This window comes from Vicia villosa, linkage group LG1 (assembly GCF_029867415.1).
Source record: "Vicia villosa cultivar HV-30 ecotype Madison, WI linkage group LG1, Vvil1.0, whole genome shotgun sequence".
In the NCBI taxonomy this organism is placed as follows: domain Eukaryota; kingdom Viridiplantae; phylum Streptophyta; class Magnoliopsida; order Fabales; family Fabaceae; genus Vicia; species Vicia villosa.
Window position 1 is genome coordinate 40620327 of NC_081180.1, and position 17682 is coordinate 40638008.

The 17682-nt window shown below is 35.1% G+C and overlaps 3 protein-coding genes across 6 annotated transcripts; 2 read left to right on the forward strand and 1 right to left on the reverse strand.

Moving 5' to 3' along the window:
* The first annotated feature begins 202 nt into the window (after positions 1-202).
* LOC131635109 (NEP1-interacting protein-like 2) lies at positions 203-2684 on the forward strand. Of its 3 annotated transcripts, none has more exons than XM_058905723.1 (5): positions 204-633; positions 868-1056; positions 1262-1341; positions 2101-2268; positions 2350-2684. In XM_058905723.1, the coding sequence occupies exons 1-5, from the start codon at positions 531-533 to the stop codon at positions 2470-2472; spliced, it is 663 nt and encodes a 220-aa protein (XP_058761706.1). In that variant the 5' UTR covers positions 204-530; the 3' UTR covers positions 2473-2684. The 3 variants fall into 3 exon arrangements, with proteins under 3 accessions (XP_058761717.1, XP_058761706.1, XP_058761711.1); XM_058905728.1 differs by having other exon boundaries at positions 208-633; positions 868-1046; positions 1258-1341; XM_058905734.1 differs by lacking the exon at positions 1262-1341 and having other exon boundaries at positions 203-633; positions 868-1046.
* A 2771-nt stretch (positions 2685-5455) lies between these two features.
* LOC131635099 (ribulose-phosphate 3-epimerase, chloroplastic) lies at positions 5456-9460 on the reverse strand. 2 transcript variants are annotated; one of them, XM_058905716.1, is made up of 10 exons: positions 9174-9460; positions 8283-8397; positions 7910-8050; positions 7714-7827; positions 7332-7410; positions 6905-7014; positions 6747-6803; positions 6304-6373; positions 6101-6186; positions 5456-5759 (listed from the first exon to the last, which is right to left on the reverse strand). In XM_058905716.1, exons 1-9 carry the CDS (start codon positions 9281-9283, stop codon positions 6137-6139), a joined length of 846 nt encoding a protein of 281 aa, XP_058761699.1. In that variant the 5' UTR covers positions 9284-9460; the 3' UTR covers positions 5456-5759; positions 6101-6136. The 2 variants fall into 2 exon arrangements, with proteins under 2 accessions (XP_058761699.1, XP_058761695.1); XM_058905712.1 differs by lacking the exon at positions 5456-5759 and having other exon boundaries at positions 5949-6186.
* A 4877-nt stretch (positions 9461-14337) lies between these two features.
* Positions 14338-17682, forward strand: LOC131635128 (galactoside 2-alpha-L-fucosyltransferase). Its single transcript, XM_058905741.1, has 2 exons — positions 14338-14809; positions 16066-17682. The coding sequence occupies exons 1-2, from the start codon at positions 14563-14565 to the stop codon at positions 17508-17510; spliced, it is 1692 nt and encodes a 563-aa protein (XP_058761724.1). The 5' UTR covers positions 14338-14562; the 3' UTR covers positions 17511-17682.

Below are 17682 nucleotides of genomic sequence, written 5' to 3' on the forward strand. Positions count from 1 at the left end.
TATTGTTTTATTATTATTTTTATATTAATAATAATATTTCTATTTTATTATTCATTCATCAAAATTGAAGAGAAGGATGAAACCAACAAAGATCGACGCGGAGAAAATCATCTTATAAGAATCAAAAGTTCATACCAAATGCTATGTAACACATTTGTTAGCGTGACATTTTCAACATATACATTGCATTATAATATTTTAAATGACATTCCCATTTTATTAAAGAGTTGGGTGCGTTCTCAAGTCAATGTTAATTCTTGCCTCTTCTTTCGTTGCGTTTATGATTGATTATCATCCCGAAAACGACCCATCAACGCATTAAGCTTTCGTTTTCCATTCTTTGCTGACGGCGTAGAATTTCTTCCCACAAAATCTATCTTCCTCCTTATCCTTCCAATTTCAATCTCAATCATCAAATAAATAAGCTTCTGATACACCTATAAACAAGGACGCTCGAATGGCCCATCCACGTTTGCACTGTCTCTGACACAACATCACCACTTTGTTGTTCTTTTTTGCCTATATCATTCATGGAAACTGGACGAAACGAAACACCCTTTTTGGTTTTTCGTTTTGTCTCTAAATTTTTATTATGCGCCATCTCTGGAACTCTTACAGCATGTTTTGCCGTTGGTATTTTCCATAATCTCTTTCTTAAGGTTTTGATCTCTGTTAGGTAGAAATAGAATTAGAATATGATTTTATTTTATTTTATTTTAACTCTGAAGCTTAAATATGAGGAATTTTTGTTTATTGAAGTTGGAGAATTTTTGGGGTGTTTAATGTTGTTTTCACCTAGTTAATAGGTATTCTTTTGAGGTTGTTTTTGTTGGTTTCATTCTTATGGATTGTGTTTTTTAATTGCAGCTGGGGCTTTAACAGGAGCTATAGCTGGTGCTTTAGCAGCTAAGGCTACAAAGAGTGGTTTTCTCCGGGGAGTTTCATTAGGGGCCATTGCCGGGGCTATACTCTCGGTCGAGGTATTGGAAGCTTCCCGGGCCTACTGGTGTATGGAGCAAACTGGTTCGCGAGGAACGTCATCTATGGTTGGTGATTGTATGATCTCAATATACCTTGTGTTTTTTTTTTTTATAATTACAATGATTGTATGATCTTGAAATGCATATATACATGAGATTTACGCGTTGAACTTGTTTGTGCTTGCTTGTTTATTAAGACGTATTTTTAAGAGTGTATTTTTTGAGTGACAGTCATAATGCATAATTTTAAACTGGTTCTCTTAACGTTTAAATCCAGGCAGATTTCATAGAGGAACTTGTTCGTGGAAGACTTGTAGAAGAATCGCTTACTCCTGCTATTTTAACTGCTTACAATTTGCAAGTAACATCCTTCTCTATATCTCTCCCCCAACTTTTGCCTTTTAAAAGCAATAGATTTGTGTCTGTTGATGCGTATAATAGTCTAGTTGCGATGGTGCAATCTGAGTTGGCAGTATCAAGAGCTGTTGGTCATGGCCAATTTGAGATGGGCAACTCAACTGGTTACGAACTTTGCATATAAGATCAGTGAATAATGCCACTTGTTTTTCCTTTACAGTATGAAAGCCTGCAAAATGCAAATGATCTGTTCTTGTTCTTCTTGTCTAGTTATCTTAGCATCTTCCTGATAAGAAACAGAATTTAGCCTCATTTTCTTTCATTGCACCCGGTTTTTTTCTTCCAGGCTTGAACTTATATCATATATTCATATTTAAATTCTGAAACTAAAGAAAACGAAATTTTTAGTTATATATTTATGTGAACACAAATTTCAAAATATTACGAATGCTAGTAATAAGAGTTCATGAAACTGAAGACATGGATGAGTATTTATCCATGCAAGTATAACATATGGTAAGGAAAAAACTAGAAACAGTCTAAAGCATGTTTTACACAGACCATTTTAAGTTTTATTTACATGCAGCTATGAACTTTTGAGAATGTTCACTATGTTGATTGTTCTGTACTTCCATGTGATTATTAGCATTACTTCCAGATTTTTACCGTATTAGAAGTCGTCTAGGAATCACATGCTGGTATTTAATTATTTTGTCATTTGTAGCACAATATATAGTTTTTAACGTATTATCATTTGTTTTAGTTTGAGCAGGTTGGAATCGCTAATAACGCTGGTTATGATGAGATTCACGATGTTCATAGCTTAATAGCATCCAGAGGATTGTCAGGAGATTCATTGAGTAAGCTACCGCACCATACGATCTTGAAGGACATGAAGGCAGAGGATACTTTCTGTGCAATATGTTTACAGGTGATTCTTCTTTACATGATTTAATGACCACAATGATAGTGTTAATGTAATCATGTTAACACTGAGGATTATAATTTACAGGATATGGAAGTAGGTGAAGTTGCAAGAAGCTTACCTCATTGTTACCATACATTTCACTTGATATGTGTGGATAAATGGCTTGTGAAGAATGATTCATGTCCTATTTGCAGACAGAATGTGTAGTTTTTTCCTTGGTAGTATTTTGCGTGTATATTTATGGGCAGATATGTTGTATTATTAGCTGTTTATATATGTGCAAACTCTCATTTTGTACAGTTGACATTTTCATTTTGTGATCTAGTCCCAATAATGTCATGTGGGTAGAAAAGCAAATGCTTAATTATCATGTTTCAATGAGAAATTGATAGTCAAATTTGAGGAGCTAAATTAATCAACTTTCCAATTTCTAGGACTAAAATGTTTATTTTTCAATTTATTTGATATCATTTGAATATTAGAATCCTAGACAAAGTAAGAAACTCTGATTTTGAATTGGAATCCAAGTTCTGATATTTTGAAGAGAGTTTTATTGAGTTAGTTGTCAGAAAAACTCTAAAGAATAGCTATTGATACAGCAGGCAATTCACTTTGCATGTTAAGTGATAGAAATTCAAAATTTAGATAAATGAAAAATGTATTATTGATTGAAATTAAAACTATTCTCCTCCGAGGAGAGATATTCTTCCTTCCTATCGGTGTCCTTATACAACTACCCTTCCCCTTTCTGACATAAATAGTTATAATTGATTTTCTATTAGGCGTTTCTATTGGCATAAGGCCCAAAACCAATATCTTATCACTACCGACCGCTAGAAAAATAGTCTTGTACTTAATGATATAAGAAAAACGACTTGAATAAATTTGATCATGTCTAGCTACTTTTGTAACCCTAGCATGAGCAGCTTGCAAGTCACCAGAGACTTGTGTATAACAATTTCAACAACATAGCTCCTGTTACAATGGACAGAAAGAAAGTAACTAGGACAATAGGCAAATGCCCTGAAAGAAACCTCTGAAGCTTGATTTCGTCTTGTACCCACTACTTGACCCACTACTTGAGTTCTGATTTGCTTTGAAACAAAGGGACTGAGTGGAGATGATTTTGTTCCCAACTGGAAGGAGGATAGTCGCTTTCGATTGTAGAGGGTCGTGCCTTGTAAATCGTCGTCTGGTGGTGGTGGGATCGTTGCAAGGTCTCTCACAAATATACCCGAGCGTGATTCAAACGAAACCATCACTGGTGGAGGCAAAATCAATAGCTCTGACGAAGGTTAATTTGGCGGCTCCGACGGAGGTTGTTGCTCTTCCACTAGATCTATAATTGTGTCCAATTTTCTTCCACTTTTAGCCCAGTTGTATATGCAAATATGAAGTTCCATTGTGCTTCATTCGTTCATAGTCTTCTCTAATGCTGACCTTTGGACGATTAGTGGAGGTAACATGCACCAAGGAAGATCCACCATAAATGGACCATTGTTCTGTGGTTTCAATTCGAAAAGGATCGTTGGGAGTGGATTTGATAGCGACATACTCAACAAAAGTTGCAATTTGTGCACGACTTGTTCCTCCCCTGTGTTGTTTGGTTTCATGACTTGTTACTTCTCCTCTTTCGCATCTTTCTTTTTTGGAATTACCTTTGTTTGGAACTCAGTTTTCCAATGATTCTTTAACACATCCGATACCGGCAACACGTCCCAACTAGAACCGATGTTTTCTGTGGAAACATACCCCAAATGCTTTGCCATCTTTGCCTTCAGCAATTGACGAAACTCTGACACAAAGGATTGGAGATATTCTTCCAATCTTCCCATTCTTGCTTCTACCGCGTCTATTCTCATAGTCATTCCTGCTTCTAGCACTTCTTTCAGTTTCTGGCAGTTTCTGACGATTTTCGACAGTTATTCCATAGTTACCCAATAGTTTCAGACAATTAACTAGCAATTTTCGACACTAATCCGGAAGTTATTTGATAGTTTCCTACACTTTTCTAGGAGTTTCCGGCAGTATCTAGCCGTTTTTGGAAGTTACACGATAGTTTTCGGCAATTGTCTGACAGTTTCAGACAACTATACGAAAGTTATTCGGTAGTTTTAGGCAGTTACACAATATTAGCAATCATGGTTATCAACATCTCGATTTAAATCTTAAAATCTAACGATTTTACAATCTCACTCACCCCCAACAATCTAGATGTTAAGTAGAATCGTGTGTTGTATTCAAATCATAAAAAAAATGGTAACAACATTGATTATGTGCGATCTATGCCAGTTTCGGCCACAATCGGCCATTTTCCGGCCACCACCATTACAGGCCGAGAAGGATTACAAGATATGAGGCACAAAAATTATGGTTCGGTGGCGTCCATTTTCCTACAAATACAATTGCCTACGAAAATATCATGTAGAAATACTTCAAATATGTAGTTTTATTTTATTTTTTAGTAGTATCTTACGATTTTTGTTACTATCTTATGTTTTACGATCTTGCTACCCACTCTCGATCTTACAAAAATAATTGAGTAGGATCTTGCGATCTTAGTTACGATCTCATGATTTACGATCTTACTATCCCCTCCCGATCTTATGCAAGATCCCGATTTTTACAACCTTGTTAGCAATTCACTAGCTCTGTCTTGAGATCCGATATGTCGGACCAACGTTAGAAACTCAAAATTTAGATAAGAAAAATGTATAACTAATTGAAATTAAAACTATTACAGCGAGAAATCTCTACAATCTCATAGCAAAGTGTTCCTCACAGGAGAGATATTCAGAGATATTCTCACTCTGCTCAACCCAAAAAGTTTTTATCTGAAAATACATATAATGAATTCTCCCTTGTTATCTGTCTCCTTATATAACTATCTTTCTTCCTTCGTGTCCTTATATAACTATCTTTCTCCCTTCTAACATAAGTAGTTATAACTGATTCTATATTAGAATGAGGCCCAACACCAGTATTCTATCATTAAGCAATGGATTTCTGCTGTTAAGAAGAACTTGGCAATGGAGTATCGAGGTTTTTTTTCAACACAGTTTTCACTTATCACATGCACTTAGTCATTATTCATCTTGCATAGGGTCCTTTTGGATTCATGTTTAGACAATACAGTTTGAATTGCAGGCGAGGAAGAGGTTATGGAATATTCTATTGACACTCTTAGATGTAGAGATGAAATCAAATGAAATTAACTTGGAGAAAAAACAGAAAAATTATAGCTTGTTTTCTTTCAACCTTATGTAATGTCAAAAAACACAAACTTCTTTACAATATGGTTGACCACAACCGTAAACTACAAGCTTACAGACGGTAGATTGCTTTAACTTGAATTAAAGATGTTCTATTCCAAGAGATTATACACAAATATGCATCACAGCAGAAGCATTACTTGGCTGATTTCGAGTTAATTCCATAGAGAAGCAATTGCTGGTGGTGATAGCAAGCCGTGCTTAATTTACAGTGAACATTGTCTGACAGATTCAAACACAAAAATCAACCGCAAGAATTAGATCGACATCGTGATAATATTGTTCCCATTTGTTTTTCCAGAAACTCATTTTTCCATACAACCAAGAGTAAAATTTCCAATAGTACGGAGTATTTATGTCAGATACATGCAAAAATTGAGTTGGAAGTTTAACATTATGATACAATCAAAATTGAAACTATATTTTGCAGGAAATCTCTGCAATTATTTTACTTCATTATTTCTTATATTGACAGCCAATTACAAGAGTGCAACCTCCCAACCGAAAAACTGAAATGTCAAAATTTAATTGAGAAACCTTGATGGTGCAAACATGCAGCTTACATTGGATTTAAACAGATAGGATACCACGGAGGGATTTCACACAGCAACTGGTTCAGGTCTTTTGCTAGCTTTGATCCCTTTTATAGCTACAAGAGAATTGAAAGTTGAAACCATGACAAATATCAGAATCACATTAAATTTCCACGCATTACACGATGTATAGCTCTAACTCGTATAATTTCAGAATATTATTTTAAAGGTACCTTCAGCATAATCTTTAGCTCCAAACACAGCAGAACCAGCAACTAGTGCATTAGCTCCAGCCTCAATCACCTGCCAAATAAGATAATACTGAAAATCGGAACCTACAAACTCAAACAGATTCTATGGTTTTCTATGCCTTTTAGAAAGCGTTCAAATTTAATGAATAAGCAAAGTATGCGCTTCCCCTCATTATTGGTTTGTAATTACTCATTTGTTATGATCAAAATATGGAGCATTTGGCCAATAGAACTCTTAAACATTAAGTGCATGACCAGAAACGCATGCAGTATCAGTTGTTTCCCAATGTTTTATGCTGAGAATACCCTCTTGAAAAAGAAAATCATCGAGAGCATCATCTAATTATGTTCAGCACAAAAAAGACTTGTTACAGATCATTCTAAATTATAAGGGATGGAAGACGGTGTGATAACGTATACAACACCTTGTAAGCATTTGCCGGGGTAACTCCACCATCAACTTCAATCCATGGATTCACACCCTAGAGAGAGAGAGGAACCAATTAGAGTATGTATGGAATAAACACGGGGAAACACAAAACCTAATAATCCACACATACACAAACAAATGATTGCAGCATACCTTCTCCACGCACAATTTTCTCAAATCAGAAATTTTCTTTACTTGACTCTCAATAAAACTTTGGCCACCAAAGCCAGGGTTTACGGACATAATTAAGACCAAATCAACCACTGCCAACATCATAATAAGATTATGAGAATTTAATTTTCAATCACTAAAGAACCTCAAAAAAATATAACTTAACAATAGACATCAGTCCGAAATGAAAAAGAAATTTAAAATTTACACTCCTCTACTTTGCCAATTTATTTTAGCACCAGAGTTTAAACAAAAGAGTGGTACTCTGACTTACAATGACTCAAGGAAACCGAATTTGACGGTAAGCTAATTAGTAAATACTGTATAAATATGTAATTACTAGTGGAATGAAAATTTAAACTTCTTGAAAGCTTATACAATAAACAAAGTAAGAAAGGCAAAGGCTCACCTTCAAGGACATATTCTATTGCACTTAGTGGGGTACCAGGGTTTAGGACAACTCCAGCTTTAGCTCCCAAGCTTTTCACCTAAATCAAGATAACATAATCAGATATATTAAACTGAAAACAAATATAAATTGAGTTATTATTATACTTAGAGGCTAAGACATTACTTAACATTTAAGCCTTACGCATTCATATATATGTGATGGTTACTGTATTCTTAACGAGATTCTGATATTGTAATTTTGTTTTTATTTTGATACCTAGATTCTGAAGTTTGTATTTGATAATCATAAAATGGCTTGAAAACCTTACTTGATTAAGTAATGTTTTCTTGATATCCACTCTGAGTGTTCAAAATTGAGATAATTCAGAAGAAAATTTTACTTGATTAACAGCACGATGCAAATGGATAGTGGAAGATTGTTCACAATGAACACTAATAATGTCAGCTCCTGCTTTGATGAAATCTGGCACGCGCAGGTCTGGTTCTACAATCATCTACAATGCTTTAACAAGAGTCAGAAAAAGTAATCATCGTTCGAAATCAGCTTAAATTAATATATATGTACAAGATGAATACCAGGTGCACATCCAAAGGTAAATCTGTCACAGGGCGTAACGCATCAACCACAAGAGGTCCAATTGTAATATTTGGAACAAAGCGACCATCCATAACATCAATATGAATCCAATCACAGCCAGCCAACTCCACTGCTTTTACCTAGGCAGAATAACAAGAGAACTCCAACAGTCATGATTGCTGACAATCAGAAAACACAGTAATATGACTTTAAAACAAAAAAAGACAAGTTTACAAGCAAATAGAAAACTTGATAAAACAATTTTGAATATATTATACATTATAAAAAACAACTTGGGCTAATTTCATGTTGTGCAACAGCAGAGCAGAACACTGAATTACTGATTACAGAATAAAGCATATATTATCAAACCTGTTCTCCCAACTTTGCAAAGTTAGCTGAAAGAATAGATGGAGAAACAATGATATCGCTTTTTGAAAACTTGTCCACACGAGACGAAGCCTTAACCACGGTTGAAACTTTTCTCCTGCATTCACAAAAAAATCAAAAAACAAAAACCAAAAATGATATTTAAGCAGACTGCGTTATGCTTTCAAATACCACAAGCCTTATAAAACAAGTGTGTGTGTGTGTGTGTGTGTGTGTTTGTGTGTGTCGTGTGTGTGTGATGAAAGATGTACCGAACGTTTTGTGATTTTATAGCACACACATGCGCAGCATTCAGGGTAAATATGAAATGATTTTATAAGTAGTAGTTTCAAAATTAAACATGAACATAAGCTACAAACAAATACATCAAAAAGTTGACCAGTAGAATGAAGCTCACAATTTAACATTTCTTAACCTATGGATAAAATTTCCAAATCTCTTGAACAACAGCAATAACCATTTCCAATGGGCAATGACAAATCTTTCTGTCATAGAATTTGGGCCTGGGACTTTACTCAACCCTACAAAATCAACTAGTAGGGTAAAAGGCTACCCAAATCTTTTAGGTACTACTTTGACCTATATATGATTGGCATAGATATCATGTGTATGTTTGGTTAAGCCTATGAAAGAGTCAAAAGCAATTTCAGTGTAGAATAGATTTTAAGGAACTAGAATATGTAGCTTTTTGAATTTAAACATAATTTTTATTTTTACTTTGAAATGTACCCTTCAACATAAATCACCTTACATTTAGCATGTAGTAAAAACAAGAGTTATAGAATTGAACTAATGAAAAATTGCACATAATTGAACACCGCAAAAGTTGAATTGTAATAAGATTTGAAAATTAAGAAGAAAAAAAAAACATACCTGGAGAAAGTGAGAGAAGAGGGGTGGAAAAGAGAGGTTTTGCGGAGCGAGAGTCCATTGATCTGAGATTGGAGGGTAGATGAGCATAGAGAAGATGTAGCTGAAGCCATCTTGTGCCTCAAACCTTCGCAGAGTGTATCGATTAAGTGAAGGTTTTGAATAAAGTTGTTGTTGTTATTGTTATTATGTAATAGTGAATGAATGAATGAACGATGTTGAAAATCAAGAAATGAAAGTCGTGTGGATGACTCGTGCTGAGTTGGTTGGTGGGGATGTGCTTATCTGAAATGGTTGGTTCGTTGGCGCTCTACTTCTCTTCTCCCCTCCCGTTTGTTCTTGTCAACACAACCAAGGGCATTTTTGGGTTTTTAAAAATGAATCAAGCATTTTAAAATGAAAGGAGTAGTGGTAGGTAATTGTTAGTAATTTTGGCTAGAGAAGAAAATTGAACACATTCAATCTTTATCATTTCAACTCTATATTATTCTTCAAACCACTTTATATAGTAAAAAATTATGTTGGAATTGATGTACAATCTTGTAAACTGGGTTAGGTTTTGACATAGAATCAATTGTTAAATCTTTTCACAAGGACGAGAATGAGAAAAGAAGATAAACAGGCCAAATTGATTAGGCTAACCCATGATTAATGCGGAAGGAATATTCGAATTAGAAAGTATCCAATAATGTGTCTAAATCATATTAATAATCATAACGGGTCGGAATATATGGAGCAATGACTTTGATGGTTATTAAGTCGTCTGTATAGGCCTTAAATATGGAGCAGGTCAAGACTGTTATATAAGGGAAACCATCACAAAAGAAAAGGGAGACTCATTTTCAAATGACACATGCTATCTAATCTTGCGACCCTAATTGGCCTATCACTGGTAGAGTCGACAATTAGTGTACTTTTACATGTAGATTGGTGTCCAACATGAGGTCCGGTAAAACTATCTCATTCCACACAAACATACTTAACCATTAACCTCTTATCATCTTGCGATAGTAAGGGTATCCACTAACAGTAACAACTACGCCGATTGGGCCTCCATAACGAAGATGTTTACCATTATAGAGGAGTTACGCCATCCGAACAAGACACTTCAGAACAACATAAGAGAGCTGCAACAACAACCACAATCAACAGGGAGGTGCGTACGCAACCTTTAGTAGTAGAGATCTAATATGCTTAGGTCTATGACAATTTCAAGCCTCCCTCGTGGCGATGTTTGGTGGCAAAAGTGATCATCAGGAGCATATTACTACTATCTACACACAAATGGCTATCATCGGGGTAATTAACTCCCATAAGTGCAAGCTGATGGCATTAACGTTGAAGGAACATCCTTCCGATGATATATGAGCATCCCGAGATTCTCAATAACAAGTTATTAGGACCTAACAAAGAAGATGATTCGTCGATTTTCAACCAGCAAACACAAAAAAGTATCCACTATGATCATTTTTAATGTTAGCCAAGTTCTTTCCAAGTCTTTGTGTGAATACTTATCCCGATTTGACGAGGGAACCATCAAGGTCGTCTATTCGAACTAATAAAATTTGTAGGGGTCTTCCAGAATGGCCTCAAGGATGAACACTTTAACAAGTCCTTGGCACAAAAGTTGGCATCCACAATGGATGAGATCATGGCTAGACATTGATTCTATATTAAGAGATAAGATAATAATGCAGAGAAAAGGAATAGGGATGTCAAAAACCGAGGTAGTAGAAAATTTAAGATACTGACAACAGAGGAATCAAAACATAATCTCAGTTCACGAGAAAGTTGTCTTCAAGCCTGCCCAAAAGCCATCAGAGCACTTTACCCACCACTAAGGAAGAACTGAATCATTAAAGATGTCTATTACACCAAGATCATTCCTGAACTCCACCCTAAGGAATTCCATGGGAAACAATCCAGATAAAAATGGTGAAAATATCACAAGATATGGGGCCAACATACCAACGATTGCCACCATCTGAAGCGGAAAATCTTCAAGATGACTCAAGGATGTGAGTGCATTTTCATAATTAGATGTGTTGCATGATGTCAAAACTAGGATCTTTAGCGTTTTTGTACATTGGACAATATCATCTGAGTCATGATGTGCATCTTAGCATTAGAAAGCATAAAAAAATTCTTAGAGTGCATTTAGAAAAGACTTTGGGTATTAAGAAAATATTTCGTGCAGCAAAAATCATCTTCTAAGTGAAAAACAAGTCCATGTGTCGACACATGTGAATCACTATTGAAGCCTATAGGCTCTATTTGCATGAGTCGACACATATTCAAACTTTTATTTTCATGTGTCGACACATAGAAGGAATTTTGCCTCTATGAGTCGACACATACGACTCACTATTGAATTGCATTTGCACTATTATGTTGGTATTTAGTTTGTTTTCAGGTACTTAGTCATTTTAGAGGCGTGTGCGAAGAAATGAAGCAAAACATGCAAAAAAACGGAAGAAATGGAGCAATTTACACGCAAGACGTTGTCCGACTTTTTTGGCCATAACTCCTAAACCGTAAATCAGAATGACGCCTCGTTCGAAGCGTTGGAAAGATAATGCAGAGATATACAACCATGAAAAATATGAAGGCCATGGGCGCTGAGAAATGGGCCACGGGCGCCGAGCTTAACTGACCCTCAAACTGCCACGATCCCACAATCTTCTCAATTGTCAAAGGCCGCGGGCGCAGACTTCACGTTTTGTTTCCCGCTCAAAAGAAGTTGGAGGAAACTCCTGTAAAAGCACGCTTCTTAACTCCTCTATAATAGGAGTTTTCATTTCATTTGACAATCATCCAAGCTTAGTACAATCTAAGCCATATACTTCACCATTTGAAAGTTGCAATCCTTCACATCGGGGGTTATGGAAATTGATCTTGTATCAAGTTTGGGTCATTTACTTTGAAGTTATTTATCTTTCCGCCATTTAAATTTCGCCGAAGTTTATTTCCTTTGTACCAGATATAAGTCTCCTTTTGGAGGAGGTTGTTAATTTATTTTGCATTTACGCTTATATTATCTTGCCTTTACTTTTTGTCTTATTTACCGCACTTATTTATCTCGCATTGCTTTACTTTATTTATATTCCCGCACTCGCTTTTATTTTATGTTCTTTCAACTGCTTTTTATATTTATTTCTGCATTAAAAACCTTTATTGCCTTATTTTCAATTACCATATCCGAATAATTTACTAGTGCTGAGATGTGAGGATCGTCAAAAGACGATGCTCTACATGTTGTCTCTTTAGGATTTCTAAATGGTATGTTTTTAATTTAAATACAATCTTTCTGCACTTAATTTAATCTGCTTACACGAAAGTGAAGCAGTGAAACAATGGGTAAGATCGAAAGCCGTCTGACATAAAAGATTAAGATTGATTTGTTTCTAACCGATCAAAAAGGGCGAAAGAAGTTTGTTCAGTTAATTAGGAATCTTTAACACATTTTTAGAAAACGATTTTGAAACTGTTATCGAACGCGTTTATAGGTTTGTAATCTGATTCTTGGCCTAAAGCCAAGAATCTCTTTAAGTTATACTTTCTAGTTAAAGACACTTTTCAACTAGGTTAAGAGTTTGATTTCTTAAAAATAGGTTTGCTACTTTAAGGTTTGAAGCACCTTTTATAAGTGACAATAAAAGGATTGGATTAAAGAGTAAACTCGGTTCTTAGTACGCGAAAGCGACAAGTTCCGGTTAAATCAATTCTTTTCAAAGTCGAAAACATTACCCTGTAGGAAATTTTAACAAAGACAGTTAGAGTATTGTTTGTTCATGTGAGTTACATTCCAGTATTGTTATTTATCTGAATTTATTAAAGTTATTTACTTCATCACTCTTACTCTTAAATACTTATTTGATTTGCCTTAGATAAACACCGTAACAATCAGTAACGATAGATTTGACTTTTGGTCTCTGTGGTTCGACAACCTTTTATATTACTTCGATAGGCTATGCACATGCAGTCATATTTTAGACTCTATAAACTCACCCATCACTTAACAAATTATTTTTGTTGACTTCCTCTAAAGTCAAAACCAGCATTGGTTAACAAAGCAGTGGTTAAAACTCAGGGTGGTGTTATCTGCCTTATTTCTCATACCTTTCTTAGAACTTCAACTAAGATGTTTGGTATTTTGGCACTGACCGTTCCAGACACTTGACTGCTGTAAAAGTGTTTTTTGGTGGTTTGTCTAGTCTCATTCTATCAACTGTAACTTATGTTGTTAATATTATAAGAAAAGATTAAGAGAGTTGAGTAATCTAAAGAATACAAGATGAATTATCTATAGTTTTGGTAATGTTCTTTTTGCTAGAAAACTATTGACTTTTGTGTTAAACATAAGTCAGTTATGTGAGTAAGTGTATGCCATTAAGGGAGAATGATTTATCTTTAATGAGATGTACGAAGCTCTTGTGAGAATTTAAAAACAGTTGCTATTTGTGAACTCCACAAGTATTTAATTGTTTATCCTCTTAATTGGCGATCAAGGAAGATGGAGTCAAGATGTCACACCAGAACGTGCAACATCAGACAGTTGGAAAAGCTCTAAAATCTATTTTATATATATATATATATATATATATATATATATATATATATATATATATATAGGGATGACTCAAGTGAGAACACTTGGTTATTATGAGAAACGGGAACAGTGAATCACGACCATTAAATTTTGATTTGTTGATTTTAATGGATTAGATTGGTTTCTCTTTCTATGATCCTTAATATTTATTTTAAATCAACATAGAAAGAGAAACCAATCGAGTTCATTAAAATCAACAAATCAAAATTTAATGGTCGTGATTCACTGTTCTTATTTCTCATTATAACCAAGTGTTCTCACTTGAGTCGTCCCCATATATATATATATATATATATATATATATATATATATATATATATATAGTCTTAGCAAAAGAAAAAAAATATTATTTGTGAAGTCTTCAAAAGGTTTTTATCTAATTCTTAAATGAGATCAATATATGTTTATGAGTTACCTTAAGTACATTACTAAATGAAAGACATTTATGTTTTGATATTTTTATTGTTGAAAGAGGTGGCAACCGGTTTATTGAAATTATTGTGTGCATTTAAAAGACATAAATGTGTTATTATATCACATTTGTAAACATGGGCATAAGCATTTCTCATAGTACTAACTCATGTCATGTTTGAAAGGTGATAGAGAGGTCTTCATCACATAGTGAATCAAATGACAAAGTGCCACATCAATTTACCGTGGCCACAGCATCACTGTAACAGACACTCACAGTCGGTAGTTGAAGACTTGAAGTATTGAAGTACACCATTTGAAGTACCACTCTCTCTACTCTCAACTAGAATCAATTGTTGTGCATCTGTAGCGATGAATATGCTGATAAAGAGAGTCATTGCAATCAAGAATCCAAGGGCTGATAATAATAAGCTCTCAGATTTGGAAACCCTCACCGACAAATGTGCAACATCTCCTTTGACTTTGATGCGTGTAATGGGTTTCTTCGTTGTTTCTTTCATGCTTTTCTCTGTTCTCTTCTCACTCTCTGTTGTTCTTCGAGATCCTCCCTCTGATGCTGCACTCTCTTCGACAACTACTCTCTTCCAAGTCAATCAAGGTATGTTCCTCTTTTCCAAAACTGTTTCCATTTCTCAATTCAATTTATCCAACTTCATCAGTAAGATTGTAGATCGGATCAGCATTGTGGAAATTAATAACATCATAAATATGTCAATGCATAGTTGAAGTTGTTATTGTTACACAATCTAGAATATTTGTTGTCTTCAGGACTTACTTTCCGTTTTGCTATACTTGTCTTTCTGCTTTTGCTCTTTCTAATATTGTCCTTTTTCTTAAACAATATCTTTTGTCATTAAGAACTACTTAGCGTATGTTAAGTTCCGCAAAATAGAAACAATTCCGGAAACAGAATCAATTCTATTTTAGAAGAACCAAAGACTTCAAAATTATTTCAAAATTAATTCTACGCCTCTATAATTGCTTTTGGCTCTTATATTAAGTAAATGTTTGGTTTAACAATGAGTAGAATTGATTCTGAGTGAATTGATTTTTTAGAATTGATTTTGGTTAAAAATGAGTTGAATATAAAGTGATTTATATTTGAATACATTTATCTAAAAGTGAATTGAAAACAAATTTCAGTGTAAAAATCACGTTTAAACTCAAGTTATAAATTGTAACTTTAAGTAGAATCAATTTTGGAGACAAAATCAATTCTACTTTATAATAACCAAACACCTCAAAATCATTCTTGAATCAATTCTACACATCTAAAATTGCTTTTGCCTCTTTCAAAAGCTACACCAAACTTACACTAATATATTCTAATATGTTCATTTACTTGAGGGACAAACTAAGATTGAGGGTGTGAATTTAAGGATGAAATTGGTGCTTTACTCTTGCTGCATTTTTGTTTGTTCTTAGCTTTGTTTGATGGAATGTCTGCACTGCATTATAGTCATAAGTTAGGTTCTTTAGGCTTTAAGGTGTGATTTAATGACAACCTTAAAAAGTTAAAATTGAGAAGAGATTCTTATTTTAGACATGTGCGGATTTGGATTCTCTCCGGTTCCTCCGTATCCTCGAACCAAATCTAAGTTGTTGAGTTGATCTGACGACTAAGTGTATTCGTCTTTGTGTTAGATTAGTCCAACGGCTGGTATTTTGCTGAAAAGGCAAGAGCGGCAGGAAAGGGTCCAACTGCATATATGACTGACAAACGATGCACTTGTTTAACATCTCTATTCTTAAATTCGTTAGCTTTCATTAAAAAAAATGGTATTTGCTTTTCTTGCAACTGCATCTCATTGCCGAGTCATGGATTTTTATCTTCTCTGGCTTGTTACTTTGTAGGTTTGGGCAGTGATGACGACTTTGATTCTGTTGAGTTGCTAAACGATAAACTGCTTGGTGGCCTTCTCACTGATGGATTTGACGAAAAATCTTGTCTCAGCAGGTATCAGTCGGCCATTTTCGGCAAAGGACTATCAGGAAAACCTTCTTCTTATCTTATTTCTAGATTGAAAAAATATGAAGCTCGACACAAACAATGTGGCCCTTATACCGAATCTTACAACAAAACGGTGAAAGAACTCGGTTCTGGTCAATTTTCCGAGTCCTTGGATTGTAAATATGTAGTATGGATTTCGTTTAGTGGCTTGGGAAATAGGATATTGACCCTAGTTTCAGCATTTCTTTACGCTCTCCTCACTGATCGTGTTCTACTGGTTGACCCTGGAGTGGATATGACTGATCTATTTTGTGAACCTTTTCCCGATGCTTCCTGGTTTGTCCCTCCCGATTTTCCTCTTAACAGTCATTTGAATAATTTCAACCAGGAATCGAATCAGTGTCACGGGAAAATGCTGAAAACGAAATCAATTACAAATTCCACTGTGCCATCTTTTGTTTATCTTCATCTAGCCCATGATTATGATGATCATGACAAGCTTTTCTTCTGCGACGAAGAGCAACTTTTTCTCCAAAATGTACCCTGGTTAATCATGAAAACAGATAATTATTTCATCCCATCTCTGTTCTTGATGCCATCTTTCGAGCAGGAGTTGAATGATCTCTTTCCAAAGAAAGAAAAAGTTTTCCATTTCTTGGGTAGATATCTGTTACACCCCACAAACAATGTGTGGGGACTTGTTGTCAGATACTATAATGCATACTTAGCTAAAGTTGATGAAAGAATAGGCATACAAATCAGAGTGTTCGACACCGATCCCGGTCCATTTCAACATGTACTGGATCAGGTCTTAGCTTGTACTTTGAAGGAGAGTATTTTGCCTGATGTTAACCGCGAGCAGAATATTAATAGTTCATCAGGAACACCAAAGTCAAAAGCTGTACTGATAACATCGTTAAGTTCTGGTTACTTTGAAAAGGTGAGAGACATGTATTGGGAATATCCTACAGAAACGGGAGAAGTCGTTGGCGTTTACCAGCCAAGTCATGAAGGTTATCAACAAACTCAGAAGCAGTTTCACAACCAAAAAGCTTGGGCAGAAATGTATCTCTTAAGCTTAACTGATGTGTTAGTTACTAGCTCATGGTCTACTTTCGGCTACGTCGCTCAGGGGCTTGGAGGTTTGAAACCATGGATACTTTACAAACCAGAGAATCGAACGGCCCCAAATCCGCCTTGTCAACGTGCCATGTCAATGGAGCCATGTTTTCATGCTCCTCCTTTTTATGACTGCAAGGCTAAGAGAGGAACTGACACTGGTGCACTTGTTCCACATGTAAGGCACTGCGAGGATATGAGCTGGGGCCTTAAGCTTGTAGACAATTAGTTTTACCTAGATAGCTATGGTGCTACTGTGACTGTTGAAACTTGCTACGTGTTGCAAATTTTGTTGTACAATAGATTGAGTAATTCCTCATATGTACATTTTGTCCCACATAACGTTCATTCAGAAGTCACTATAAAATCAAACATACTAAGATAAAAACTGATTACAATTT